At 44.0% G+C, this 20,287-nt stretch overlaps 1 protein-coding gene across 1 annotated transcript in view; it reads right to left on the reverse strand.

The window, feature by feature from the left end:
* LOC140495750 (protein FAM162A-like) overlaps positions 1 to 5,993 on the reverse strand; it is a 29,783-nt gene extending 23,790 nt beyond the window's left edge. The window contains exon 1 of the mRNA XM_072594816.1: positions 5,638 to 5,993. Coding sequence (XP_072450917.1) covers positions 5,638 to 5,791 — 154 coding nt within the window. The 5' untranslated portion in view covers positions 5,792 to 5,993. The remainder of the gene's footprint in view (positions 1 to 5,637) is intronic.
* Between the last annotated feature and the right edge of the window lie 14,294 nt (positions 5,994 to 20,287).

Genomic DNA, 20,287 nt, shown 5'->3' on the forward strand with positions numbered 1-20,287 from the left:
TCGAAGAAATATTATCTTCATCATGCTCTCTCTCTCTCTGGCACTTTGCCAATTATATTAAATCTACTCCCCACATCATCTGGATATTCACTTTCCTGTCAACGGTACACTGGGCATAAACCTCAAGCCTCCAAATTACTGGCAGCAACAAAAACAGCCAAAAATACTGTTCATTTAATCATAATGCTGTGCGTCATATAACAATTTGGCTAATGGTCAGATATTTGCTTTCTGAAAAGAATGAGGCAATCATTCCACTTTACAGAATATTATCGTTGCTGTCTGTCCTTCATCTTAATTCTGCTTTTGCAATGTCATCCTGCCTCACTCAGCAACATTTAATTGAAGTTCAGTCAAAGTTTACATACCACTTAAAATTTAATATCCAGGCAAGTCATCGACTGTCTTTGTGCAATAACTACTTGGTGATTTGTAATAAAGTCATCACTTTTGTTTATAACAGCTACAGGAGGAAGTTATTGCAGCAAAGCAAGAGAGATAGGAGGGGCAGGTCATGATAGGATAGTCTCTGATACTGTAGCCTTCCCAGCCTCACCTAATTACCACTGATCGGAGTGGTTTACTGTATACAAAACTGTTCAGTATTTTTCCTGCTTACAGTGAAGTTGTTTTGAACAGGCAAAATAAAATATCACAGTCAAAATAAAAAGTGTAGAGACCAGAAGGAGAAAGGAAAGGAGGGTGGAGAAATGTGAATGTATACATGAGAGATTATGCTATCCTCCTATTGTCATTGGCTACCAATCCAGACTAATTATTTTTATTTCAACATATTGATAAAAATATCTTTATAAACATACGTTGTCACTAAAAAAAAAAATGAAGAAACAAATATTGGAGCTTGATTCTATTCAGCAAACAAACCCAAGGCATTTGTTACTTGTGCAAGACTATATTTACATATTTTTGAGGCAATCCAGACTAATGCCCTGTGGGTGTGGGTTTAAAATCACAGAATGAGAACTGGTGGAATTTATATTCAGCCAACAAAATCTGGAACTGAAGCCTAGTCGCAGTAATGGGAACCATAAAGCGATCATCATTGTTGTAAAAAAAAAACACATTTGACTCATCAATGTCCTGTTAAGGAAGGAAGTCTGCTGTGACTCCATTAACTCAGAAATGGCCCAACAAAGCAGTCAGTTCAAGGGCAATTAGGGATGGCAACAAATTCTGGCTTGGCCTGTCCAATGATGACTACAACCCATGATTTTGTTTTAAAAAACAGATAGGTTGGCAAGGAATGGGACAGATGGACAGAGAGAGTGAGGAAATGGGAAAATGGAAGGCAAAAGAAAGGGTTCACATTGAGGAAGCTGTGGGTTAAGTTATTTTTCACAACGTTTTCTCCTGTTCCAGATCCCATTCGTGGCAGGTTGAAAATTTGGCTTTAACCGGTCACCAGAGGTGTACAAATTTTTATATTTGCGGCACTAAAATTTGACAATATTGTGTAAGACATTTCTGGTACAGGAAGTGACTCAGTAAGTTTTTTTTTATTGCGTGGACTGGGGACGACAAAGTCATAGAGCTGTATAGCATGGAAACAGACCCTTCAGTCCCCTGGATATTGTAACCTAATCTAGTCCCATTTGTCAGCATTTGGCTCATATTCCTCTAAACCCTTCCTGTTCATATAGTCATCGAGATTTTTTTAAAAATGTTTTAATTGTACCAAGCTCTACTACTTCCTCTAGCAGCTCAATCCAGACCTGCACCACCCTCTGCGTGAAAACATTGCTCCTTAGTCCCTTTTAAATCATTCTCCTCTCATCTTAAACCTATGCCTTCTAGTTTTGGACTCCCTGATCCTGTGGAAAAGACCTCGTCTATTTACCCTATCCATGCCCCTCATGATTATACTAGCTTCTATTAGGTCACCCCTCAGCCTGCGATACTCCAGAGAAAACAATCCCAGCCTATTCAGCTTCTCCCTATAGCAAACCCTCCAACCCTGGTAACATCCTTACAAATCTTGTCTGAACACTTCCAAGTTTCACAACATCATTCCTAAAGCATGTAGACCGGAACTGATCACAATATTCCAAAAGTGGCCTCACCAATGTCTTGTAGAGCTGCAACATGACCTCCTAACACCTATACCCAACCAAGGCAAGCAAACCAAATGCCTTCTTCACTACCATGTCTACCTGCAACTCCACTTTCAAGTAACCATACTGAGAGCACAGGATGAATGGTGTTAGACAAAACAATGGATCGTTTTCCATCTACCACTGATCAGACATTGGTAACACAGAATTTCATTCAGCCCCACAAGAAGCTAATGCAGTGAGTAACCATGGTTTGAAAAGATTGACTTGGATTCTCTTTAATGCACATGTGGCACTGCTGAGGCCTGGAACTGCCAGCCAAACCTCCAGTTTTGGCAATTGGGTTTCCCAGCTAAACTGGACAAATGGAATAGAGCTTTCTGGCTGGGTTCATTTGTTCAGTATCACTAAGCCAGTGGGTGGTGGCTGTTTCTACCTGTACCCCAGATGTATGTTTGTGCGTATGTGTATTGCCAATCTTTCCAGAAACAAGTAAAATCATACAGACATTAAAAAAAAACTCTTTGTATCAACATCCTGTGACACTCGGGTCCACTCCTTAATTGTAAAACCCTTCCCCTTCCCTTAGGGAACTTCCCATGAACCACAGTAAATTAAGCAATGAGTCTTTTCTCTCCTATCTCCTTGCTGTTTATGGTCCCTTTCCAGGTGAAGCAGTCTACTGTGTTCACCAGTCATGATGTGGCTTCCTCCCTATACTCTACACAAACACAGAGTGGCTGATTGCTTTACAAATCCACATGCAAGCATAACCCTGAGCTTCCTTTTGCTTGTGACTTTAATTCCCCATCTTGGTCTCACACACTGACATCTCTGTTCTCAGCCTCCTCCTGCACTGTTCCAATGAAACTCAGAACAAACCTTGAGGAACAATGTCTCCTCTTTCAACTTGGCACTTTACAGTTTTCTGGACTTGACACCAGGTTTGACGATTTCAGACCAGCACCTCTGGCCTAATTGAGTTTCTGTATTCTTTGAGAGAGGTGGATGAAGGGCTTTTGCCCGAAACTTCGGTTTTACTGCTCCTCGGATGCTGCCTGAACTGCTGTGCTTTTCCAGCACCATTCTAATCTAGATTCTGGTTTCCAGCATCTGCAGTCATTGTTTTTACCTTTGTGAGAGGTGGACTTCTTCCTGTCTTGCCTTCTGAACAGCAGCCATTCCTTATTGTCCTTCAGAGCACCTCAGACAAAACTCTTCTGTGCGCTCTGGATTTGCCCAAAAAGAGGAGGGTCACCCCAGAATCCTCTGGGAGGCTGCCATGTTCCCCCAGGTAATCTCTATATGTGCTCACCCCTGACCCTGACATGTCCACAGAGATAGGAGCTGCCCCGGAGGTTGGTGTGGGATAGATGATAGTTTTCCAGCCCCTGGCAAAACATCATGGGGACAGGGAGACAACATGTCCTTCAAAGGCATTCCTGCATGACTCTGCCAATCTTCATCCCCCACTGGGGTTGGGAAATTTCCAGCCACCACACACTCCCTTGTCTCCTGCAGACCTTCCTTTGCATTCTAATTCCCTTCCTGCAATCACACAACCAAAACCAAGAAAACTTTCAACTTTTCCAAGGTCTGAGGATTGACCACATCAACTGAAGTAAAAGCCGAAAGTGCTGAAGAAATTCAAACACCAAGATAGGTCAGAAGGTGACCTGTGAATGAGATGTAAGGAGGCTACAAAGAGATAAAATGCTAGGCCAGTGGAGAAAGGTTCGGAAAATGGTGTATCATGAGGGAAAATGGACCATTTGCAAGATGAAAAATGCATATTACCTAAACAGTGAGAGATTGAAGAGCTCTGAGATGCAGAGGGATCTGTGTGTCCTAGTGCAGGAATAGCAAAGGGTTAAGCTGCAGGTACAGCAAGTGATAGGGAAAGTGATGAGAACAATAAGGCTATAAGAAATAGGAACAACAGTAGGCCATTCGGCCCTTCAAAACTATTCCTCCATTCAATAGGGCCATGGCTGATCTTTCTCCACAACCCTTCATTCCCCAACTGATCAAGACTCTTTCAGCCCCCACAGCTCTCTCTAGTAAGGACTCCAAACATTCGGAGACCTCTGTGAGAAGAGATTCCTCCTCATCTCAGCCTTCAGTTGGCACCCCTTTATTCTGAGACTATCCCCTCCGGTCCCAGACTCTCCCGTGAGGAGAAACATCCGCTCAGCATTGACCGTGCCGAGCCCTTTAAGAATCGTAAATAAAAACCGAAAGGACTGCAGAGGATGTAAATCAGAAGCAAAAACAGAAATTGCCGGAAAAGCTCAGCAGATCTGCCAGCATCTGTGGAGAGAAATCAGAGTTAATGTTTCAGGTCCAGTGACGCTTCCGCAGATCCTTCCTTAAGAATCCTGTAGATTGCAATGAGAACACCTTTCATTCATCTGAACTCCGGTGAGTACAATCATTGCCTGCAGAGCCTTTGCTCATAAGACAATCGCTCCACATCAGAGACATCCTAGTGAACCTTCTCTGAACTAGAATCATAGAATCCATAAGTGCACAATCACCTCGAAAGGAAAAAGTCTTTTATTGAGTCTCACAGCGTGGAAACAGGCACTCTGGTCCAACCAGTCCATGTCAATAATAATCTCAAACTGAACCAGTCCCACCTGCCTGCCTCTGGCCCACATCCCTCCAAATTTTTCTTATTCATGTAGTTATCCAAATGTCTTTTAAACTTATTCAAATGTACCAGCATCTACCACTTCCTCAGGAAATTCATGTCATACATGAACCACCCTCTGTGTAAAAAAACAAATTGCCCCTCGTGACTTTGTAATTCTCTCATCTTAAAAAATGTGTCCCCTTGTATTGAAGTCCCCCATCTTGGGGAAAAGACAATTACCGTTAACTCTATCTATACCCTTTTATAAACCTTCTATGCTCCAGTGAAAAATGTCCCAGCCTATCAAGCCTTTGTTTGTAACTCAAACCTTCCATACCCAGCATCTGCGGAGAGAAATCAGAGTAAATCTCTTCTGAGCCCTCTCCAGCTTGATAATATCCTTCCCATAACCGGACACAGTATTCCAGATGAGGCCTCACCAAAGTCCTGTACATGTAATGTCCCAACTCCTACACTCAAAGAAACTGAGCAATGAAGACAACCGTGTTAAATGCCATTTTAACCACCCTGTCTATGTGTCATGATTAACATTTATAACAATCACAATGGACATGAAATGCTGTCTCTCTTTCCACTTTGAGCCATTCAGCTCATTAATATGTAAACTTCTTTCAAGCCACATTCTCAAGGTAACTTAAGGTTTTATTTTTAAAAAGGGACACCTTAGCTCAGACAATTCATTCACGGTCTGACTGTATCCCAATCTTGAGTCAGACTAGTTGTATGTCCTAAGCAGGAATTCATAAGAGGTTTTAAAATGAATGCTGCCAGACCTGCCGAGTTTCTCCAATACTTCATTTTTATTCATATCTCCACAGTATTTTATCATTTCTTTCTCCAAAAGGTACTCCAAAAGTTTTTAGTTCCGGGGCAGGGTTATTTTTGGGGGGGTTGGGGGTTGTTCCTTACCTGGTTCAGGTGCTGCAGGCTGGACACTGGGCTCGGTAGCTTGCACAGCTCCGCCCTGGTTTACTCGGCTACACAGCAGCGCTGTCCCGGGCCTGGCTCTGGGACGGGCCACCTTTGGCAGCAGGCTCCTGGCTCTCAGCACAGTTCTCCACATCTCTCGGACTCGCTCCGGGACCGGGCAGCGGCGGGCTACGGGAGTCAGCAAAGTGCTGGAGGAGGGAACGACAGGCGAGGTGGAGAGTTCTCAGCTAGGACGCTCCGCTCTGATGCAAGACACCGCTGGAGGAAGTGGAAAGGGTTGAAGTTGTTTCCTCCCTGCCCCGTCACTGTCTGACTCACCTCGTTGGGAAATCAGCTGATTTCCCCGAAAGGGAAGCTTCTGACGAACCTCCAGCCCCCCAGCATATTGTGGAATTTCCAACCAGCAGCTCAGCCCAGGCCTGTTTAAAGTGGCAGCTGCCAAAGGCTATAGAGAGTTGCACAACTACCAGTCATTTCCTTGCTCTGTCCCTCTCTCACTTTTTCTTGTCTCTTTATTTTTCTCAGCTTCCTTCTCTCCCTCTATCTTTTTTTTTTCCATTCTCTATTCTTTATTTACCCCTTTGTCTTTTCCTTTATCTCCCAGAGTGCCGGGGTTTTAACAGGATTGTCCATCTGCAAGTACCCCTCCAAGCCACTCACCAGCCTGACTTGGATAGCCATCACTGTCACTGGGTCCAAATCCCGGAATTCCCTTCCTTAAGGGTCATGTGGACTGCAGCGGTTCAAGAAGGCAGCTCAACATCTTGTTGAGGGCAACTAGGGACAGGCGATAAATGCCAGGCCAGCCAACACCCATGTCTCCTGAGTGATTTAAAAAGTATTTCATCATCATCCTAATTTATGCTCAACCTCCACAATGTTCCTTGTCCCAAGGGCAGACTGCAGCGAATCCTGTCTCGCTGCCCAAGTGTCTTTAGAGTGGGCACATTGTACATCCATTGTCAGTCACAGAGTGGGGAAGGGGATAGTTCAGATACACCCATGCTGCCCCTATCCTTGCTGAGGTGGGCTGGAAGTTATTAGTCAGCTGTGGATTGTTAGCCTGATGGTCCCATGGATACTCCCCCTGATCCCCTCGGAAAATGATGGCTTCCCTGTGCCAGTCAAGATTGACTCTGTCTGCATTTGCTACGTGGGAAGGCAGGATTAAGAAGGTGTATCATTTACCAGTCCCAGTTTTCTCCTCTCCCTTGGTCAGCTGACTTTCCAGCCTCCACTCACCTCTTGCAACACCTCTTCTAGAGAGCCTAGAAAGGGCACGGTCTCCAATTGTCAGTGCCACTGCATACCGGGATTCCAGGTGTTCTTGTATGGAGACCGAGTTGAGATTGGAAGATGTGAGCTAATGGCCCATTCACTCTACTGAGGGAGTATGGGTAAGCGGCCAACATTCATCCATTGGATGTGGCCCAGCCAGCCCAGATGGCATTGGCTTGGCAATGAGTGTGGGCTGATAGAATGAGCTTTCTCCATTTATGATCTCTCTCACCAAGAGAGAGATTTTCTTGATTTACAACTTACTGCAAATTCTGTACAAGGCACCAAACCTCAATGACTATTCCAGGGACTAAACTGAAAATTTGACCTATCTGAAAATATCAGAAGAGGGAGTAGGCTGCTCTTCCTCTTTAGCATACTCTCAATTCTAGATCATGGCTGAACATCTCCCATCACATCACTTTCACACCCTATTTCATACCTGTTGGTGTTGTTTATTGACTTATGTCTTCAACATGCTCAATGCCTGAGCCCCCTCAGCCCTCTGGGCTCCAGAATCGCAAGATTCACCAATAAGTGAAGAAATTCCTCTTCATCTCGGACTTAGTTTTCTGCTTCTTATCCTGAGGTTACACCTGCTAGTTCGACAGTTACCAGTCAGAGGAAACGGCATATCTAGATTTACTCTGTTAAATGCCCTGGAAGAATTTTATAAGTTTCAACCAGACATTTCTTATCCTTCTAATGGTCTAGAGAATATAGACCTAGTTTCCTCATTTGTCCCCAAGGAATTCTCACCATGCCAGCAATCAATCTGGTATATTTCTATTGCACTCTGTGGCAAGTAAGTCCTTCATTAAATAAGGGAAGACAACAACACAATATTCCAGGTGAGATTTCAAGCTCCCTTGGGCTGAATGCTAACATAACTTCCTTATGGATTGTTGCACTGACAGCTCTTAGTGACTCACGAACAAAGGAAACCCACGTCCCTTTGAAATATTGTTTCATCGTCCTGTTTAGAGTTGCTATCCCACACCTCCAGAGCCCAACCTCTCAGCACTTGAGGAATGATCTGTTTTGTTATTTGTTTTGACTGAAGTGGATAACTTCATATTTACTCCTTATATTGCATTCACCATGGTCCTTGCCCATTCACGGAGACAATCCAGGTCTGCTTGAAGTTTCTTTCCATCTTCCTTACAACTTTCATTGCCACTTAGATTTGTGTTTTTGACTACGAGAGACTTAAAATTAGGGGACGTCAATATAGATTAGACTCTCTACAGTGTGGAAACAGGCCCTTCGGCCCAACAAGTCCACACCGCCCCTCTGAAGAGAAACCCACCCAGACCCATTCCCCTACCCTATATTTACCCCTGACTAATGCACCTAACACTACGGGCAATTTAGCATGGCCAATTCACCTGACCTGCACATCTTTGGACTGTGGGAGGAAACCGGAACACCCGGAGGAAACCCACGCAGACACGGGGAGAATGTGCAAACTCCACACAGACAGGCGGGAATCAAACTCAGGTCCCTGGTGCTGTGAGGCAGCAGTGTTAACCACTGAGCCATCGTGCCACCTGTGAAGGCGAGTACTATTAAGCATTTGGGATTCTTTATTAGCCAAAACATAAAAGCAGGAGGTGATGCTGAAATTGTATACAACATTGATTAGGCCACAGCTAAATTAATGTTTGCAGTTCTGGAATCCACATTGTATGAGAGATGTGATAGAACTGGAGTGGGTTAGAGGAGATTTACCAGGATCTTGCCTGGACTGGTGAGTTTTAGTTATGTAGAGAGATGGGACAGACTGGGGCCTTTTTCCTTACTGCATAGGAGACTGATTGAGATGTGTAAAATTATGGGGGAATATGGACAGAAGAAACTTTCCCACTGAGGAAAGGATCAGTGAATGGCGCATAGATTAAAGGGAAGGAGCAGAAGGTTTAGAGGGGATGTGAGGGAAATAGATTCACCCAGAGGCCTGTGGGAATCTTGAACACACTGCCTGTAAGGGTGGGAGAGGTAGGAACCCTCATAACATTTCAGAAGTGTTTCGATGTCCACTTGTGATGTCAAGAGACAAAAAAAAACTCTGCAGATTCCAAAATAGAGAGGCAGGAGGCTGGAAGAACACAGCAAGCCAGCCAGCACCCAGAGTGTAGACCTACACTCACCTCCACTCCTGAAGAAGGGTTACACCTGCAGTGTCGACTTCTCCACCTCCTGATGCTACCTGCCTCGCTGTGTTCTTCCAGCCTCCTGCTTGTCTACTTTGTGATGTCAAGGCATACAGGGCTATAAGGCAAAAGGGATTCGAATAACTAGGTGGTCATATTTGACTGGCACAGACTCAGTGGGCTGAAGGGCATTTTTCTGTGCCATCCAGCTAGTAAATCTCAAAGTATATAGAAGAAATCTTTTTATTCAGGGAGTGGTCAGAATCGGGAATAATTAACGTAAGCAGCGTGACGTTATTATACAAGGCACGTAAGAACACACACGGGAGAAATGAATAAAAGGATAGGGTTTGTTAATTTAGGGTAGGAGATGGCCCATGTAGAGAACAAATGGTAAAATTAAGCATTTAGACTAAGTAGAGTCATAGACTCATGCAGCACGGAAACAGACCCTTTGGTTCAACCAGTCCGTACCCTCCATAATCCCAAAGCTAACTAGTCTGCTTATGTACTGTCACTGCGGTGTAACTTTACACCAATAGCTGCTGCTGAAATGCCAGTTTCAAAGTCCATATCCCTGTTTATCGCCAGCACTGCCCAGATTCTCCTTGTAAAAACTGTACCTTGTAAAGTTCCAAAAGAGAGCCTCCAAAATATGGGAAGAAAGTCCTAAGGAGGCCAGGTCATTGAGGGTCATTAGACATGGTGAATCTAGAACTGGGGATATTGTCTGATAATTAGGGACAGACCACTCAGGCGAGATGTTAGGAAGCACTTCTACACCCAAACATTTGCAGATTTTTGGAACTCTCTTTCCTCAAACAACAGTTGAGGCCAGATCAATTGCTAGTTTTAAATGTGAGATCATTTGTTTGTTAAGCAAAAGTATTATAGAAAATGGATCAAAGGCAGGTATCTGGAGTTAGGTCACAGATCAGCTATGATAGCGGAACAAGTCAAGAGGCTGAATGGCCTACTCCTATCTTCCCTAATTTACGAAGGGGTGAAAACCTAATGGTGGGTTGAATTTTACAAAGAGAGTAAGACACACTGTTTGCTCTCAACTCCTGAAGTTGGATCGGGAGTCCCGCGTCAAGAGCTGCCTGCCGTTCTGAGGGAATAGTGGCTCTTGCAGTCCCACCTGCGTCCGATCAGAGTTGTGGGTACTGCTGGCATTGCGTGGTTGGCTGGGAGGCGGATTATGGTGACCAGACCCATGTAAGCTCCAGTGTTTGGGTAGGGAGCGATCTCAATCCTTTAGGGAGGTGGGGTGGAAAGGCTTCAGGTTTGTAGAGTCCAAGTGAGGAGGCATGAAGGTACTGATGAGTAATGTCTTGGGCAATGGGTTGTAGCTCAATGCGCACACAAACACAAACCTTTCAGCCCACATTTTCACCAAACTTGTTAAATAATTGTTTATTTCCCCTCTCTTCTTCCTTTCACAGCATGCTGCATTATGACAGTGGATTGAGGGACTTAATTGGGCAATATGTAGACAATTAAAGGTCTCTAAGGACTTGATGGCAGGTAAGATTTACCCATTAGAGGCCTGCTCCATGGAGAGCGTATGGCATATAATTGAGCTCTCACTCAATTGTGTTTAATATGTGGACCCCCCCCCCCCCCTCCTACTTCTCAATGAACCCCATCCTACCCCACCAAAAATAAACTAAAAAGAATCCAGCCTATTGTACCAATACATCAGTTTGAATCTCCCTCTGAATTGATCTATTTGGGCTTAGCCTGTTGGTTGGAGTGATGTTAAAAATGACTTCAATATTCCTTGGCAAAAGAGTGGAGGGGAAACAATATATATTCTTGATCTTCATGTTGTCAAAGGGGTTGTGTGTGAGAGAGAGAGAGGAGGCAATAGCAGGAATCAACCCAGGCCAACACTCAGTGTTTACTGCAGCATGAGATTCATCCTGAGCTCGGATTGGGTCTTGGAAATCTTCCAATTCTAAGGCAGCCTTAGCCCAGGATGAGTCAGCACTACCACAAGAAGGGAGAAAGAAATATCTTGTACCAGTCTTGTTTTGCTTTCCTGTTAATGTTTCAGCTAGAGCACTGAAGTGTCAAATAACAGGAAGTGAAGGTGACTTTACTGTCATCCTGCCCAAAAATGCTTCTGCTGAAGTTTTTATTGTTAACCTGATTGCTGGACTGGTGTGACTATCTTTGAGGTGAGATTGAGGAGACTAGGGGGCCTGTGTTGCAAATCGTTTTGAAGAATGAGAGGTGATCTCATTGAAGCACGCCCATCCTTACAGGTTTTGAGAGGGTAAATAAAGGAAGGATGTTTCCCTAGGGTGTCTACAAACAAGGGACATAGCCTACTTCTTAGGTTGAGACTAACAGGTGAGGAGGAATTTCTTCACATACAGCGTGCCGAACCTTTGGCATTGTGTACCCCAGAAGCCTGCGACAACTCGATCACTGAGTTTATTCAAAGCAGTTATCAATGGCTTCCAAGATATAAGGTTATTAAGAAATAAGGGGATAGGGCAGGCAAGTGGTTATAATGTACATGATCAGGCTGATCTAGCAGAATGTACTGACCTTCCCTGTGGCTTACCATCCATTCCCTATGTTTCTCATGCAACACTGTTCTCATGATGGGTTTTCCCAAAATAACACATTGTCCCTTTATAGCTTTTGCTTGACCTAGAATACATAGAATCCCATTTCCCATTTGTGTAGAGAATTCCCATTTCCATGGAATCCTATTTCCACCCAACTTGCACCAATATGTCGTGATCAAAACCATTGGCATCGTCTTTGTCTAGGCAAAAGTGAGGACTGCAGATGCTGGAAACCAGAGTCAAGATTAGAGTGGTGCTGGAAATACACAGCAGGTCAGGCAACATTCAATGGAACAGGAAAATTGATAGGAGAAGATTTTCTTGCTCCTCGGCTGCTGCCTGACCTGCTGTGCATTTCCAGCACCACTCTAATCTTCTTTGTCTACACAACCCCTCCTTCAACTGTCCAGAGTGTCCAAGGTGGCTGACCATTCAAAGAACAAAGAAAATGTACAGCCCAGGAACAGGCCCTTCGGCCCTCCAAGCCTGAGTCGATCCAAATGTACTGTCTAAACCTGTCGGTCAATTCCTAAGCATTTGTATCCCTCTGCTCCCCACCTACTCATGCATCTGTCCAGATGCATCTTAAATGAATCTACCGTGCCTGCCTCTACCACCTCTGCTGGCAACGTGTTCCAAATGCCCACCACCCTCTGTGTGAAGTACTTGCCAAGTGTATCCCCCTTAAACTTTCCACTCTCACCTTGAAAGCATGACCTCTCGTTATTGAATCTTTCACTCTGGGAAAAAGCTTGTCTCTATCCACCCTGTCTATACCCTTTATGATTTTGTAAACCTCGATCAGGTCCCCCCTCAATCTCCTTTTTTCTAATGAAAACAATCCTAACCTACTCAACCTGTCTTCATAGCTAGCACCTTCCATACCAGGCAACATCCTCGTAACCCTTCTCTGCACGGTCTCCAGAGCGTCCACCTCCTTTTGGTAATGTGGTGACCAGAACTGTACACAGTATTCCAAATGCCGCCGAACCAATGTCCTGTACAATTTTAACATGACTTGCCAGTTCCTATACTCAATACCCCGTCCAGTGAAGACAAGCCTACTATATGCCTTCTTGACCACTCTATCCACCTTTATGACATCCTTACAGGTCCATTCCCTTTGCTTTGTCTGACATGATGGAGGAAAGAGAGAGAGAGAGAGAGAGAGAGAAAGTACCAGGCTGCTACTGTGTGTAGTATTGATGAGATTCAGACTCCTGACCAGCTGCTGAAGAACACGTGATATTGTACTGTGATTCTTTGCCAGCAATGTAATTTGTGACAGTTATGAGCTGAACTCAAAATAATGAATGGATTTAATCAAGAGAAACTGTTTGCATTTTCTGGAGGATTGTCAATAGGCATAGATTTAAAATAATTCTTGAATAGAGATAGGGTGGATAGAGATTTTGTTTCAATACAGTGAGTGGTTATGGTCGACATTACCAAAAGTAAGCAGATTCATTTTGACTTTGAAAAGGTATGGGTGTAGAGAAAAAATAATAATGCAGACTCTGGGAAAGAGCAGGAATGTGGACTAATGAAATAACCTTTTCAAGTAGCTGCAACAGGCACTTTGGGCTGAATGGCCACCTATACATTATGATTTTGTGATTCATTAATATCAATTGAACTTCCAGTCTCTTCAAACTGCTTCGGCTTAGTATCAGTTTCCCTTGCTCATCTTTGAAGTGTCCTCATAGACACTTCAGTAATCGTGTCAATATTGTTGTACAGTATTAGTTCATTGACCCTGTTGATGGTGTCATGGCCAGAGAGCGTGGAGAGAAATCCCAAAGACATTTGTATTCGCTTCTCTATTTTTGTGTTTAAATTTGGTTTCTTTTAAAAAGGGCAACCTTGCTGGACTCATAAACTGGCCAAGAACAATCACATAATTGTATTTTCAAAAGTTTCTGAACCCCCCCGTATCTAGTAAATGCTCAAGGTAAAGCTGACACAAAAGCCTTGGAGATGTGGCATTCACCACCATTTCTGGAAAATGATAAACATCAAACTCATAATTTTAAAGTGGGCACTAGCTTTTTTTTTTAAGAATCCCTATAGTGTGGAAACAGGCCCTTTGGCCCAACAAGTCCACACCGACCCTCCGAAGAGTAACCCACCCAGAACTATTCCTCCTAGCCTACATTTACCCCTGACTATTCCACCTAGCCTACACATCCCTGAACACTGGGCAATTTAGCATAGCCAATTCACCTAACCTGCAGAGGAAACTCACGCAGACACAGGGAGAATGTGCAAACTCCACACAGACAGTCACCCGAGGGTGGAATCAAACCCAGGTCCCTGGCGCTGTGAGGCAGCAATGCTAACTACTGAGATAACATGGCCTTTCAAAATGGAAGCATGAATGGGGAATGTAAAGATTTATACTGGTAGCTGCATTGTAACACATGACCTGTCCTTATCGCATGACTGAAGTTGGAGTTTGTTGAATTGTTTAAAAATTTAACCCAAGGATCAAAGTCAGTGGCTCTGTGAGACCCAGAGGCAGGACAGAACTCCAGGCTGAGTTGTCAGTCTGCCTCAAACCCTCTGTCTCAGTCTCCCAGCTGTTGGGCAGAAAGAAGCCTACCTTTTGTTTGCAAGATGGAAAACAACGAGTTCCAAATTCATTGAGGAAACTATTTTTTAAAAAATGTATTCATTTGTGGGATGTGGGAGTCGCTGGCTGGGCCAGCATTTATAGCCCATCCCTAGTTGCCCTTGAGAAGGTGGTGGTGAGCTGCCTTCTTGAACTGCGGCAGTCCACCTGCTGTGGGTTGATGCACAATGCCCGAAGGGAGGGAATTCCAGGATATTGACCCAGTGACAGTGAAGGAATGGCAGTATATTTCCAAGTCAGGATGATAAGTGGCTTGGAACGGAACTTGAACGTGGTGGTCCCATGTATCTGCTACCCTCATCCTCCTAGATAGAAGTGGTCATGGGTTTGGGAATTGCTGTCTGTAGATCTTTGGTGAATTTGGAGATCTATTATTTGATATTGAGCTCCAGGGAAGTTGTAACTCTTATGAACTCGTTTTAAAAAATAATTTGCAAATTTACAACTTAACTCCTTTCCTGCCACGTCTGTGTGTATGTGTATGTATGTATGGAGTGAATGCAGAGATTTCCCTGCATTTCAATTGTTTGTTTTAATAAACCCTATCTTCAGTTTCATCTGAGATTATTTTCCTGTGGTTCCATTTCAAAAATTGGCTTGAAACCAGGGTTTAGGGAGCACTGTTGATCTACCACTTTATTGGCATGGAGTGGAATGAAAAGTGAAAGAAGTGGGCGGCACGGTGGCACAGTGCTGCCTCACAGCGCCAGAGACCTGGGTTCAATTCCCGACTCAGGCGACTGTCTGTGTGGAGTTTGCACATTCTCCCCGTGTCTGTGTGGGTTTCCTCTGGGTGCTCCAGTTTCCTCCCACAGTCCAAAAATGTGCAGGTCAGGTGAATTGGCCACGCTAAATTGCCTGGAGTGTTAGGTAAAGGGGTAAATGTAGGGGAATGGGCGGGTGGCGGGTCGGTGTGGACTTGTTGGGCCGAAGGGCCTGTTTCCACACTGTAAGTAATCTAACCTAATCTAAGTAAATCAAACAGTGCCTCTTTATTCTCAAGCCTAAAAGGGAGGATAAGTTACTATTTAAATTAACCCCATTCCCCATTTGCTCGTGGCAGAATTGGGAACTCATATCTTATACTTGATCCATTAAAAGAAGCAATAAAGTGTATCAAACTTACAAATAAACTGACCAGCATGCAAAAATTAACCAGAACCCTGCAACAGAAAGAAAGAAATTGTTTGGAAATCAATTCTACAAACTTCCATAGCTGGAATTATTTGCAAATGAAGATAGGAACTGCATTAAATCCTTTCTGATCTAAGAGAAGAATGGCAAATATTGATGTGAAGGTGCTTCTCAAGGACTGAAATTGGACAAGTCAAACTAACATCCCTGAGCACAGAGTAAACCTGTGGATGCTGGAGGTCTGAAACAAGGACAGAAATTGCTGAAGAAACTCAACAGATCTGGCAGCATCTGTGGAAAGAAAGCAGAGGTAATGTTTCTAGTATGAGGACTCTTCATCAGAAGCTAGGAAAAGGTGGTATTTATGCTGAAGTCTAGTTGGGAGGATGGGTTGGAGGGAGAAGTGAATGGATAGAGGAGGCCAGAGAGAGAGAGAGAGAGAGTCCCGCGGGTGGGGGCGGGACGGTGGGTGGCCATGGGTGGTGTTGGGAGTGAAGAAAGAAGGGATCAGGGTATCCCAGAGGGAATGGTCCCTGTGGAGATCTGACAAGGTCAGAGAGTGGAATATGTTTCTGGTGGTGGCATCTTGCTGGAAGTGGTGAAAATGGTGACTAATGATCCTCTGGATGTGGATGCTGATAGGATAGTAGGTAAGGACAAGGGAGACCCTATTGCTGTTGTGGGAGGGAAGAGAAGGGATGAGGGCTGAAGTGCAGGAAATGGTTCAGACACAGTTGAGGGCCCTGTCAACCGCAGTGGCAGGGAATCCTTGGTAGAGGAAGAAGATGGACGTTTCTGAGGCCCCATTGTTGAAGCTAGCATAATTAGAACAGATGCGACCGAGATAGAGGAACTGGGAGAATGGAATGGAATCTTTACAGGAAGCAAGGTGTGAGGATGTATAATCAAGATAACTGTGGGAGTCAGTGGATTTGTAACGGATGTTGGTGGCCGGCCTATTCCCAGAAATGGAAACAGATGTCGAGGGAGGGAAGGGAGGAGTCTCAGACAGACCAGATGAAGGTGAGAGAGGGGTGGGAAGTGGAAGCAAAATTGGTAAACGTTTTTAATTCACGATGAGAGAGGGAGGCAGACCAATGATGTAATCGATGTACCGGAGAAAGAGGTGTGAGTGTGGGCCAGAGTAGGAGTGGAACAAGGAATGTGCCGTGTACCCCACAAAGAGATGGTGAGAGGAGTTAAAGGAGACGCTGTTCAGAATGAGGATGGGCTTGGCCAGGTGGAGGAGGCTGGTGCTGAACAGGGACAGTTCTGTTCTTTTTTCCAGGATGAAGTGGAGAGCCCTTAGACATTTCCGATGGGAGAGAGAAGTGTAAAATGATGGCACCCATCCGTGGTAAAGAGGAGACAGCTGGAGGCAGCAAACTGGAAATTCTGAAACTGATGTAAAACGTCAGAAGAATTGTGAATATAAGTGGGGACGAACAGGATGAGCGAGAGAAAAAAACTTTCTGGGTGGGAAGGATAGCTTGCCAGCAGCCCCAAAAAAATTAACAAAGGAAAATAAAATTAGCTGAAGTAAATTTTCAATAATGGGATAATTAATGGGGCAAATCCCCAGGATCTGATCGTTTCCATCCACAGGTTATAAAGGAGGTCGGAGGGCACATTGCCGATGCCTTCACCATCATCTTTCAGAGCTCCATCCAGTGTTGTACTTTTGGATTGGAAAATTGCTTATGTCACTCTGCTCTTGAAGAAGGGGGACAGAGAGAAACCTGATAGTTGCTGTCCAGTTAGCCTGACATCTGTTTGGGGGCAATTGTTGGTGTTTAAAGTCAAGGATAAGCTAACTGATCGGTGTGAAAAGTTTCAGTTAATGAGGGAGAGTCAGCATAGATTCATGAAGGGTACGTCATACCTGGCAAACTTCAAAGAGTTTCTTTTGAAGAAATGACCGAGTTGGTGGAAAGAGATGAGTCAATGGATGCTGTTTATATTAACTTCCAAAGGGCTTTTCATAATGTCCCCCACAAGAAACTGTCAGCCAAGTGGAAACCAATGGAATTGAAGGAAAAGTACAGACATGGACTGGAAGTTGGTTGAGTGACAGGAAACAGAGTTGGAAAATGGGTCATTACTCAAATTGGTAGGACAGCACAGTGGCCTAATGGTTAGTGCTACTGCCTCACAGCACCATTGACCAGAGTTTAATTCCAGCTTCGGGCAACTCTCTGTGTGGAGTTTGTACATTCTCCCTGTGAGTTTCCTCTGGGTGCTCCAGTTTCCTCTTACAGTCCAAAGATGTGCAAGTTAGGTGAATTAGCCATGCTAAATTGCCCATAGAATTCAGGGATGTGCAGGCTGGGTGGGTTAGTCAGGGGTAAATATAGAGGAATAGGTTAGGGGAATTCATCTAGGTGGGTTACTCTTTGGAGGGTTGGTGTGGACTTGGGCCAAATGGCCTGTTTCACACTGTAGGGATTGTATGATTCTATGATATGACTGGTGATATCTTGCAGGGATCTGTGCTGGGCCTCAATTATTCACAATACCTGGATAATGCCATTAAAGTAAAATATCCAAATTTTCTGATGAGACAAAATTGGGCAGCATTGTAGACAACATAAAATTAAAACCAGATACTGATAGATTAGGAGAATGGACAAACCAGTGACAGGTGGATTTTAATATAACAGAGTGTGAGATTATCCACTTTGGATTGTAAAAGATTGGATCAGGATTTTTTTTTAGAAGGCACAAAGTTGAATACAGTTGATGTCAACGAGATTTGGTGATTCAGGTGCATAGTTCTATAAAATGCCGCAAACTTGTGCAGCAAATAGTCCAGCAGGCTGATCGAATGTAGGCTTCCATATCTGAAGGGTTGGAATAATAAGGATCCAAACATTATGTTACAGTTACACAAAACTCTAGTTAGACCCCACTTGGAGTACTGTGAGCAGATCTCGGCACCACATGTTGGGAAGGATGTTTGGGCCTGGAGGGAGTTCAATGCAGGAATTCAAAGATAATACCAGGTCTTCAGGGATTTAAGTTATGAGGAGCGATTAGATAATTAGACCCTTATTCAGTAGAATTTGGAAGGTTAAGGGGAGACCCAATCAAGATTTTCAGGATATTAACAGGGAAAGACAGGGTAGATAAACAATTTCCTGGTCTAGGACCAGGGTGGTGGGGGGAGGTGACGTAGTCTAAAATTTAGGGCCAGGCAAGTCAGGAGAGATGTCAGAAAGCGTTCCTCCATGCAGGAATAGTGGCGATTTGGAGCTCACCTTTTCAAATGGTGGTCAATGCTCATTCAATTGTTAATTTGAAATCTGAGATAGACAATAGGCCATTGACAACCATGAGTGCAGGTTTGAGGGGCTGAATGGCCTACCCCTATTCCTAGATCCCTAAGAAATAAGTTCCATGGGGCAGGAACGGGCAGAAACAATGGGTCTGCCCAGTCGGTCCTGTTTGTAGATTTTGGGAAGAAGGGAGAATTGAGCTGTCTGGTGTTACTATGAGGTGAGAGGCTATGGTGGGGGAAATCCTCACTGGTGACTTCTAAACAAGGGTGTCTGGTCCCAAAACGCTAAGTCTGCTTTCTCTTCACAGATGCTGTCAGACCTGCTGAGATTTTCCAGCAATTTCAGTTTTATTTGGGGGCACAAAAGAAATCAATTCCTTGATTGGAAGAACAGCGAGGAATTCTCTCAGTCACAGAGTTCATATTCTTCCCACAAACCATTTCAAAACTAAATGAACCAATGTGATGTTTCTGGTGTGGTAATGTGTGTTTAAAATGGCTGCCATGTATATCTGTGTATCAGTTATTGCAGGCAAGGTTTGAGATATCGTGGAGACATGTGATGAGGTGCTATCTAAATGCAGGTTGTTTTTTTTTTTAAAATGCATACCATTTAGGCATTTTACCATAAAAATCTGTACAGTGCAGTCATATGTTGAGCGGAGTTGTACACCAGGGAAATACTTTTCACAATTAATGTTTTCAAAATATACAGCAAAAGAGAGGGAAGTGGAAAAGTCACAGTGGACTTGTTTCCTACCAGATAGAAACATTAAAAATGTCTCCAAATCTCTATTGGGAGAATAAATTGAGACATTGGAGAGTATAATTCTAATGCTGTTCAGCTGAATTGAAGAGAATACAGATGATTTAGAGATCAAGGGAAAGATGAGGAACATTTGATTTTCACTTCATTTCATTATATCAGTGATTGACATGGGAACAGACAAGCAGAATAGCTCCCATCATGCTCAGGAATTGTCACGTTCTGAAGAGCATAAATCATTGAGACACCGATCTGGAGCAAGGCCTAATGCTTTGCATTTTAAAAATATACCTTGGCCCATGAACGCATTGCCATTCCTTGTCTGAGCCTAAAGGATCAGCCAGTACCAGGATAAAAATCGGCAATAAGACCAATTCTCTCTGACCAGCCCCTCAAAGAACGACCCATCCCTATTCAGATAGTGGCTGGGTGGATGTCGAGAGGAGATGGATTGAGGTGATGGGGGCCTAATGATGCAGTTTAGGTTCCAATTCTCTATCCATGCTGCCAATGCTTGTTCCTCAACTTTACCACAAATGGTTCTTGGTTCAGGGTGGAGGATGATCAATCCCATTGATATTTAGCAGATCCTTAGCAAAGTCAGGGATTTGATCGTATCAATGCAGGGAAATGTAGGCGAATCAAGCACAAGTGGACACAAACCTCAAAGGTCAGTAAAATCAAGGAATTACTTTTTTGTGGAGTAGATGGTAGAAATCTGAAATTCCCTCCCTGCCATCCCTTGCTATCCCCAGATAGTTAGTCAGACTGGGGGGCAATTGAAACTCCCAAGGTTGATCTCAATTA

This window comes from Chiloscyllium punctatum, chromosome 25 (genome assembly GCF_047496795.1).
Source record: "Chiloscyllium punctatum isolate Juve2018m chromosome 25, sChiPun1.3, whole genome shotgun sequence".
Lineage (NCBI taxonomy): Eukaryota > Metazoa > Chordata > Chondrichthyes > Orectolobiformes > Hemiscylliidae > Chiloscyllium > Chiloscyllium punctatum.